Genomic DNA, 10,609 nt, shown 5'->3' with positions numbered 1-10,609 from the left:
TCTGGTAGTCAGAGGCCAAATGACCCTACAATCCTAAGTGCTGTACAAAGGTGTTGTATGAAGAGATTCCTACTAATTTTAAAAGCTGCACAGGAAACCTGCACAAAGACTGCAGAAAGTGTAACAGCTCCAGCAGGACATTACAGACTTCTCAAAAAGGTTTACAAACTATGTATTTTTATTCTAAGATAGGTCAAATGATATCAAGAGATGATGACAATCGAATCAAATTGTAAAAGGCTATGAAGAACAACTTAACAGCTACTAATGACAACTGAAAGGGTTCAAATTCCCAAAGCAGCTGTAGCAGGTGCTAGGTCATTTGCCAATGTTAGTATCTGTATTACTTTGGTATATTTAGCTCTAAAAATCGGCTCTTTGAAGTACTTTGCTTCTGTGGAACCAATTCCTCAAAGTGTTTGGTTTCCCAGCTTATGTAATGGGGCATGTACAGAACAAAGTACAGGCCCAGTTGCTTCAAAACTGCTCCCCCATTACAACACATTTTTATTTGCATTTACTGTCTTTCACGTTAATCATGATCTGAGGAGTTCAAACCAGTCTGACCAGTATATATACTATCCACTTCATGCTACTGAAACATTAAATATTTCTAAATATATGGGTGTAATGAACAAACATAGCACATACACATTTTAAAGGACATCCAGATTAAATACTTGCCTTTTCCACCTTGCAGTAAGATTGCTGAGCAGCACAAACAACCTGTGAAGGCTTTCATAAATAATGTCAGGAGCAGGATCTTCAGACAGGAATTTATCTCCTTCTAAAGAGATCAGTGACTACAGGCACTCATACTCACTGGGAGGTCCCTCCTCCCAGTATGCATCACGTCCCCCCAGTTACACCAGAACAAGAGTTGGGAATCCATGTGCAATTACTGGCAGCCAGAATTTCTTTGGTCTAGGAACTGTGCAGAACTCTATAAAAAGCGTCACGCAGTCTGCAATGCATTCCTAGCCCTTCCCTCCCTGAACAGAGCTGAGCTAACTGTGCAAGTACAAAAGGTTGCTGAAGACTACCGCTACCCTAGCCCTGGAATCCGCTCACAGACCACGCCACCTTCCCATAACAAACAGCCGCACAGCAGTTTGCCATAGAGGCACAGGCTGCATTGCCAAACCTCCTGGACCCTCCCGCCCTGGCCTCATGCTGCTGCTCCCAGTGATGCTACTGGGACACTGAGCTCACCAAATCAGAAACTCACTTGCAAAATGCCCTCTGCTAAATGACATTTAAAGGAGCTTACACCAAATACCTAAAGCACACTTCAAGAGAACTGGCAAATAGACCGGCAATGTCCGCTGCAGCCCAGAAAGCCAGCGGTATCCTGGGCTGCATCAGTAAGTGTGATCAGCAGGGTGAGGGAGGTGGAACCTCCCCTTCTGCTCTGTGCTGGTGAGGCCTCACCTGGAGTACTGCGTCCAGATGTGGAGTCCTCAGTACAGGACAGCCATGGACGTGTTGGAGCATGGCTAGAGGAGGGACACAGAACTGATCCGAGGGATGGAACACCCCTCTATGAGGACAGGCTGGGAGCTGGGGCTGTTCAGCCTGGAGAAGAGAAGGCTCCAGGGAGACCTGAAATCTGCCTTTCAGCATCTAAAGGGGGGTGTGTGAGAAGGAAGGAGGCCAAATTCTTTGGTTCTACTGTTTACCAAATTTATAACATTCTAGAGTTTTAGTGCTTTGAAGCATGCTTCTATTGTTATTACAGTAACTCAACAACGTGATTCACAGAATCATAGAGTCATCATATAATCGCTTGCATGCATGCACTCTCCCCTGTACTCTGCTTCTCCACATCAGCGGGCCGCGCTTAGTACCCGCTTAGCACCCGAAGGCACAACACGAGCACAAACAACAGCCACCATACTGAGCCCGGCCCTACCACGCGCCCGCGGCGGGAAGGCACAGGAGGCAGCTGCGGCCGAATGGCCCGTCACGTGACTCCGAGCCAGCGCCGTGATTGGCCGGCGGCGCGGCGGGGAGGCCGCAGTGGTGTGTGAGCGAGCGCTGTGTTTGGGGTGGTGAGGCTGTGCGCGATGCTCGGCTTTCTCTCCAGGGTGTTCTCCTACTTCTGGAGACCCGCGGATGGCGAGGAAGGAGGAGGTGCGAGGTGGACGGACTCAGGTAGAAGTTCCAGTTCGACTGTGCAGCTGGGTGTGGAGCTCGCACCAGGCTGGTGGTGAGGGCCGCGGTGGTCTTGTGCCAGGTGAAGGGGTTGGGCTGGGAGCGGCCTGCTTCAGGAAGGAAACAACGGGGAAAGGGCTGGCCTTTAGTTTCCGAGCCATGCAGTGCTGTGCCTGGCAGCTGTTTCTCACCGCATCTCCCCGAGTGTGTTGGTCTGTGGTGAGAGTACTGAGAGGAATGGTTTTAAACTGAGGCAGGGGAAGCTTAGGTTAGATATTAGGAGGAAGTTTTTCACACAGACGTTGGTGACACTGGAACAGGTTGCCCAAGGAGGTTGTGGATGTCCCATCCCTGGAGGCATTCAGGGCCAGGCTGGACGTGGCTCTGGGCCGCCTGGTCTGGTGGTTTGCGACCAGATGATCATTGTGGTTCTTTTCAACCCAGACCATTCTGTGATTCTATGATTCTATAATACAGAACAGGGTGTGAAGGCCCTTCACCAGGTTGTGATGGTGGGCAGTGGGTGCCTTCAGCCTTCCCATGTGATGCTGTTTCTGTGAATAAACTAATTTCTGTTGGGCTGTTGATGGAGGTGACAGCATAACCTCAATGTTTGGAGGCTTCAGAATGGTTTGTGTTTAGGGTGCTTTCAGTGGATTTACACAGAGGTATTGTGCAGGAGGAAGGGCCAGCTCCACAGTTACACACATGAGAAGCCAAGAGACACTTCTGTCTAAATCTAGGACAAGCAATGAAAAGAGGTATTAACAGTTGCCTTCTTACTCAGGTAGCTTAAACTTAGTTTGGGATGTAAGTGCTGTACATTGCATTGCATAACTGTACAAGTGCAGTCCATCATGTGCTCGTCCTGCTGTGTGTTCTCAAGTGTGCTACGAACATGTTCTGAGGGTTTTTACATGAGCTCCCACTGGAATGTTTGTTTCTAAGCCACTGCCTCTGTGAGCTGAGTGCATCACAATGGAGAGAGCTGTCTCTCTTGCATGTGGAGCCTCACAGGTGCTATTTACAACATTACAGCTTTTAAACAGAATGTTGTCTTTAGGTTTGAAAAACGTATGTGTATTTTTTTAGTATTTCTTACTGTAGAAATGTATTGGTTTTTTTCCACATGTGGTAATGCTATGTCTGGATTGTAAGATAGTACTGAGTGCTTGAGGTTGGACCAAGTATGTAGGGAGGCTTAACATGGCAGAGTGCTCCAGATGGCTTCAGTAGAGGCTCTGTGTCAGCTGTAAGATAAACACCAACTATAATAAATGTAAAGGGGTCTTAAAAATAACAGTTTACTGAAACTAGTAAGAGGTACTTTTTGTGTATGTATGAAGACAGAAAGCAAAATACGCTACTGCGTTAACAATCTTGGTTGTTAGCGTAGCTAATCATATGTTGGAAATGAGAAGTGGGCTGAAGTGTGTTAGTTTAAGCCTGAAAGTGTAGTTCAGTGCTGTTGTGTAGAAGTTTCTCTAATTAGTAGGTATATACTACATCTAATTCAAAAGATTTGAAACTATGGTTTTCCAGATGAACAGTACATCTCAGTTCATGGGCATACTAACTATAACATAAACAGCTGTGAATAATTGATTTATGTAACAGCATGCTTATTCACTTTACCTCTTCCTGCAGTATAGAAATCTCAGATGTGTTAGATTCTCTATGCAAACAATGTTGAGAACTGTTTTCTTTTAGTGTGGAGAATATTGAAGATAGTTGTTGGACTAGAGCCCTTGAGAAAAGTTGTTTAGCTTGCAATTTCCTTTTTGTTGTTGTTGTGGCTGTTGTTTTAATCTCAAGCTCTTCTTAGTGCATTTCTTTCATACAGTTTCAAGACAAACGTTATTTTTGCTTAAGTAGCATTTTTCATTAATTGAAACCATAATTCACTGTAAGGCTTCAAGTTTTAAAAATATCAACAGTTGCAAACTAAACAATTTCATATTTAAGTTGGACAAGGGGATGATTATTTTTTTAAATTAAAATGATAGCACTCTTGGTGGCATTCATTCATTACTTGTTGAATGGTTCTGTGAACAAGTGGTTTGCTTTTACCTCAAACCCTTTCCTGTGAATGCAGGTGACAAAGAACTAAAAGCTGTTCGAGGAGTGGTGACAAGATTTTGCAACGATTATGGAATGATAAATGACCTGATAGTCTTCACAGAACATGCTGTTGTAAACAATATGCCTCTGGCTGTAGGACAGGAAGTTATTGCTACTGTTGAAGAGGACAAAATATCGAATGGCTTGAGGGCTATCAAGGTAAGAGATGAATATCAACAGTAGTCTCTCAGAGTCTCACTCTCTCTGTAAGTTATTTGAGACTTTAGAAGTCTCTAAACTAAGTCCCCTGTACTTAGTCTCCTGAACAGTACGAATCTGCCAGCACTTCACCTACTGGGAACGTGTGAGTTTGGACTTGTTTTTATTTTATTCAATTTCCTTTAGAATATTATCCTGTTGTTCTCATTCTCTGACAATCGGTCTGCATGCAGTAAATACTAACGTTGAAGTAATTCTGTCAATATTTAATTACACTCGTGACAAATTTGCTTATTGATTTTTTTTTTTTTTCTAAACTTCAGAGTTATTTTATCATTTTTCTTGACACTTCATCTGTGAACTCACTTAAGGCTTGATTATCCATTCCTTCCAACTTTTACCTACTGTAGTTCTTTAGTCGTATAGGCTTAACTCTAATGTGCCTGTGAAAATTGAGCTCTCTCACACAGAAAAGCTGTGTCGAGTGGCCTTTTGTACGTTAACATGACTGGTGCTTGAAAGGCTGACAGGAGGAGCAGTTGGTAGCTGGGTGGTACAAAACTCATCTTTTTGGCTTGTATCTACTCGGCTTAGCTACATTTCACTTTAAGTACAGCAGTGAACTATTGTATTTCGTCTACCAAACTCATCTGAACAGCAGTGCAAGCTAAAATGAGTGAGTCCAGCTGGACACAAGCTGCCTATGCAGAGCCAATCCCAATGTGATTGTGATTTCAAAGTTAATGTAGTTGTCTTTAAATTGTTATTTTCTAGTTAAGGAACTTAAGAGGTCGTGCTATTATAAGGAACACAGTCATCACAGTGACTTCAGGCATTGTGTTTCAGTTAGGAGGAAGTGTATGTTATTAACAGAAGTTATGAAATGTGAGTTTAATAGCCAGTTACCAGATTTAAAAACTTAATAATTGCTGTTCACTTACCTTTACTAAACTAAATCAACAGACAATGTGCCTATAAACTAGAGAAAGGAGGTAAAAAAAACTTGAATTGATTTGGGATTTCTGAAGCCTCCTGCCTTTCTTTTATGCCATACATATTCTGATTTGTTTTTTTTTTATCCTGATTTTGTTTCTTGTTTGAGACATTTTTGTCAGTTGCCAGCAGCATCCAGCAATAACCAGCTGCATGATGGAAGCAAGTTAATACTATCTTGATATGTGCAGCAATTTGGTTGCTAACAAACCAAAGTAAGATTAGACCCCTTCCCTTAAAAATCAAGGATTTGATCCATTTATTTTAACGTTCCAGGTATCTGAAATTCAACAAACTTGAAGCTCTGTAACTACTTAGCTAATGACTAATGAGCTCAAACTATTTCTGAGTTGTTAGTAGTTCATAAGAATGAGTTTGGGTCATGGTGATGATTTTTTTTATGTTTTTATTTTTTTACCTGGATTTAAGACACCTTTTTAATACTTGATTCCAGGAAAACTTCAAAGGTTGCATACTTCCATTTTTCTCTGTTTTTTTCCCTCCTTTTATCCAGTATATACTTTAGTAATTGTTGATTTTTCTGAAGTAAATAAAATCTCTTTTTCCTCTTAGAAATATATCGGATAACTCCAAGCAGTAAAATGATGGGGGAGCTTTTCTTCAGTGAAACCACTTCATTTTGAAGACAGTGCAGTTCCATTGTTTAAGTGAGATTAAGGAGAAAAAAAAAAAAAAAAGCAGTAGGAAGAGAGTCAGACTATATGGCTAAAACAAAACATGGAAGGTAATCTAGTGAAAGAGAAGTCTTGCTCTTATTTTATTTTTAGTAGAATCCAATAAGCAAGGAGACAAAGCCTGTCTTCAAAGGATGTGGTAGTCTGTAAGGTCTTGCAAATAGAAGAAAATTATTTAACTGTTCTTCTCAGATTAGAAAAAGAAATGCATCTGGGATTACTTTTAAACAAGAGTAATCATAATTATACTGTTTTCTACATTAGAAGTCATGGATTTTCATCTTTGGTTAGAATCAGAGAGTCACTCAGTTTGGAAAAGACCTTAAAGATGGAGTTCAACCACAATCTAACCATACTACCCTAACAACCCTCTGCTAAATCATGTCCCTGAGCGCCACATCCAAATGGTTTTTAAACACCCAGGGATGGTGACTCAACCACCCCCCTGGGGAGCCCATTCCAGTGCTTAACAACCCTTTCTGTAAAGAAGTGTTTCCTGATATCCAACCTAAACTTACCCTGGAGCAACTTGAGGCCATTTCCCCTTGTCCTGTCACCAGTGAGAAGAGACCAACCCCACTCTCACTGTAAGCACATTTCAGATATTGGAAGGGAGCAATAAGGTCTCCCCTCAGCCTCCTTTTCCCCAGTCTGAGCATCCCCAGTGCTCTCTCAGATTCAGTCTCTCCTTGTAGGGCATATTCTCCAAGCCCTTCACAAGACTTGTTGCCCTTTTCTGGACCTGCTCCAGCACCTCCACGTCTTTTCTGTACTAGGTGCCCAAAACACAGTACTTGAGGTGAGGCCTCACCAATGCTGAGTACAGGGGCAGGATTACTCACACACCATTCCTGATACAAGGCAGGATGCCATTGGCCTTCTTGGCCAGCAGGGCACACAGCTGGCTCATCGTCAGCCAACTGTCCATCAGAACACCAACGTCCCTTTCCATCAGGCAGCTTTCCAGCCACTCCTCCCCAAACCTGTAGGGTTGCAGTAGAAAAGCACTGTTGTCCCTTCTCCAAAGACATGTTCTAAATACTTAAATAAAAACAAATTGAATTTGTTCTATACTCTTCATTTAAACTGTGGATCACTTTCTACGTAGCAGCACAAAGTTGAGATGTATTGAGAGCATTGCTTGAAACAGTCAATAGCGATTCAGTCACAGCTTCTTCTGAGCATAGGGTAATAAGATTCTTTAATCCCTCAGGCAGGAGAAAACAAATAACTTCCTGAAAATGTTATCATACTGACACAAAACTGCATGCAGTATTATATATACAATAATGAATAAATGGGGTAATTGTTTCCCTTGATGTAGTGGCTTTTTATATCATAGCATATTTTGTAAGCTTTTGGGAATAAACTGATTTAGACTTGTAATTACTCCAGACTGGAACAGCTTTGGGACTGCATCTCACTTGTGCAGTGTGGTGTTGTTTACAGTAAACGGTGTAAGAGCTGCTGTAATGGAGTGTACTGAGAACTGGTCGGTCGTGCTGTTAGCTCAGCAGTTACCATGTGTGATACCACAGGAGGTACGTGCGAGGTGTCCTTTGGACAAGTCTTCCTGCAGACTGTGTAAATCTTACATGGGCACTATATATTCTCTTAGAGTTCTTTGTCAATTCCTTTGCTAAGCAGGGCTCTATTGTAAGAAAAGCCAACTCAAAGGCTGGTTCAGGGAGCTTCAGTGCCTTGCTCTTGTTTTGAGGCGATATGTCAGTATCTGCATCAAGACCTGTATCACAGAATCACAGAATTGTAGGGGTTGGAAGGGACCTCCAGCGATCATCGAATCCAACCCCCCTGCCAAAGCAGGTTCCCTACACCAATGTATGATCAAGAATGACCAATTAATATCTTGCTTTGTAATGTCCTGGGTGAAAATTGTGCCTCAAAAAATGTCCTGTGAAAAATATAGTAATAGCATTTAACCAGTGTAAAGTTATTTGTAGTGTTTGTGAGAAGCCTAGGTGTAGAACTGTGTTTTCCATCTGTGCATAAATGCTGATCTGCAAAGGATAGACAGCAAGGTATGGACTTTTGTCACTGGTGACTTTTTTTTTCCTTATACATTAAAAAAATACTTTCTGAGTTTCTAATCTTCCTGTGGAAATGAAAACACTGCAGCTATTTTTGTTCCCTTTTCCATTCAGTTATTTTTATTGTTTTAGTTACTTACATTGTTCTAGCTTACTGTTCAGCTTCTTTATTTTGGTTTTGAATTTGTGAACACTTGCTTTCTGAATTAATTTTTTACGGAACGCTGTCTTAAAAAGAGTAGAATATAATTGACTGTGTTAACTTAATGCTCTGGCTTGTACTGTATGTATATTATTCATTGAAAAGGTTGTCTCTAGGCATTTCATTGAGTTTGTTTAATCACCGCAGACATGCCTTGCATGTTTCTTTTTGCTTTCTGTTTTCTTTATGCTTTCCTCAATCCTCATGCCCATTAGCCTCATAAAAGAATTTGAGATCTCCTTTCTTGCACAGTGCAGTTTCTCTACATACCATCTGAGTCAGCAGTTCTTGCTGAACCATCAGTAAGTGCTTCTATCCAGTGGTATTGATGTTGTTAATGGTTCTACCAGTCCTTGCAGAGAGCAAAGAAACTCTGAAGAGCAAGTGTTTGAACTGTAGAGCAGGGACTCCGGAAGCCCTCATGGTACTGACACTTCAATAGCAAGGAAGAGAAATTTCTAAGAATTGTTAGAATGCTTGTGGAGTAAGTGTGACCAGAGATGCTGTTATCTTTGCCCCAGTGCAGCTAGGGGAAAAAAGGGTTTGTATACATTGACAGTTTGTGGTCTGTGCTCCGCAAAGGCCTGCTTAAGTAAATAAACTTATGTATGAGGTGGTAACAGGGAGAGCACTTAAGAAGCAGATGTTTGGATTTTTCTACTTTCAGTGACAAAAAGATGATTGAGAGGCAGAGTAAAATGCATAATGTGTTCATAAGCAGCATTTTGAAAACATTTATGTTTCTTGCTTGATGTTCTAATTCAGCAGGTCTGAAGATACAGTTTTTGTTGTCAGTATAATGTTAAGAAAACTTCCAGTAGACTTAAACAAGAGCATCAAAAAGACTTTGCAGATTAATCTGTAATTATAGGACTGACAACTATGAAGCATAATGCAACAGACTCTTAAAGGGGAAGGTACTTGCTGTTTAGTACTTGTTTTTTTAAAACATATATACAAAAATGAACAACTGCTATGAGTACATAATGATCTGGTAAGGAGATTGACTTCCAGCAGCAGTTGGAATTCTGAGATTTATAATAAGAGTCCTTTTAAATATACATGTTTGTAAGTGTCAGCTCTGTGAATGTTTCTGCTGTGTTTTTTGTTTTTTATGATGAAAACAGGTAGATGCGGTCCAGAGTACATGGGGAGACTACGGTACTGCTTGTAGTGCTACTGAACTACATATGAAAATATTAGTTGGTAATATCACCTCTCTTTCTAAGGATGGTGGCTATATTAGTCACAATACTCTTTTCATGATGGAAGATGTCTGTGAAGGTATGTAGGAGCTTTCTTGTTTTTCTTTCTTAATTTCTGCTTATCTGGTAAGCACGCAGTCCACATCCCAGAGCAGTTCTGAGTGGAAGTGTGTGTAGTGAAACAAAGAAAAGGAAGCAACCTGTTTGCACAAAGGAAGCAACGTGATCATTTTCACAGAGCATAATGTACAAGCAGTTGTGGTGTACACAAGCGTGCTTTCCACTGGCTTCGATTAAGGAGTTTGTCAGAACCTACTGGAGACAGGAAGAGCTGAAAAGAAAAGCTCACACTCAGTGAATCTGAACAACTTGTTGTTTTGGCTGATCACGTTATTTAACTTAAACCAGTTCTGCATGGGGATAATATAAATGTAATAGATAGCAATTGAACTTGAGAAATGTTCTGTTTTATGTAGGTTTTAGACCTTGTGTGGGTGACTGTGTGCAAGCAAAGTATTTCATTAATCCAGGAACATGGAACAGTAGAGCAGTTGCTGTGAAGCCTTTGAGATACAAGCGAGTGGACAAGGTAAATTACTGTAAATTTATTTTGACAAGAGGAATCTTGTGTGAAGTGGGGGTTTTGTGGGTGCTTCTGGACTTGGAAGTATTGCTAGATCGTATGTAACACAGTATATTACAAAATATCAACTCCACAAGGGATTATAATGATTATAGCTTATTTACAACTAAGCTTTTTGAAAATGTGTACACATTCTAGTTAGTACAGGGTGATTAATGTATGTACTGGCTATCAATTCTGAATTTGGGTGCATAGTGTTGGTCTGGTTATACTGATTGTAATAAGGATGCATGGATTTTCAGACTCTCAATAAATTCCACTTTACTTCTTAGTCATTACTTCTTTTAGTGTTTAAATTGTCCAACTATTTTGTTTTTAAAATAGTAATGCTCCCTTCTTTATTTTCCTGAAAATATTTGTGCCTTCTAGGAAAACTTATATTGATTTTA

At 40.9% G+C, this 10,609-nt stretch overlaps 1 protein-coding gene across 2 annotated transcripts in view; it reads left to right on the top strand.

The window, feature by feature from the left end:
- The first annotated feature begins 1,995 nt into the window (after positions 1-1,995).
- MOV10L1 (Mov10 like RISC complex RNA helicase 1) overlaps positions 1,996-10,609 on the top strand; it is a 36,016-nt gene continuing 27,402 nt past the window's right edge. The window contains exons 1-4 of one of the 2 annotated variants that reach the window (XM_052669201.1): positions 1,996-2,236; positions 4,250-4,434; positions 9,500-9,656; positions 10,054-10,166. In XM_052669201.1, coding sequence (XP_052525161.1) covers positions 2,116-2,236; positions 4,250-4,434; positions 9,500-9,656; positions 10,054-10,166 — 576 coding nt within the window. In that variant the 5' untranslated portion in view covers positions 1,996-2,115. The remainder of the gene's footprint in view (positions 2,237-4,249; positions 4,435-9,499; positions 9,657-10,053; positions 10,167-10,609) is intronic. The other variant, XM_052669202.1, reaches the window with a different exon arrangement.

The sequence above is a fragment of the Tympanuchus pallidicinctus genome, unplaced genomic scaffold, assembly GCF_026119805.1.
Source record: "Tympanuchus pallidicinctus isolate F22 unplaced genomic scaffold, pur_lepc_1.0 scaffold8, whole genome shotgun sequence".
NCBI classification, from domain to species: domain Eukaryota; kingdom Metazoa; phylum Chordata; class Aves; order Galliformes; family Phasianidae; genus Tympanuchus; species Tympanuchus pallidicinctus.
The sequence above is the reverse complement of the archived record's forward strand: the minus strand, read 5'-3'. Positions and strand labels throughout refer to the sequence as shown.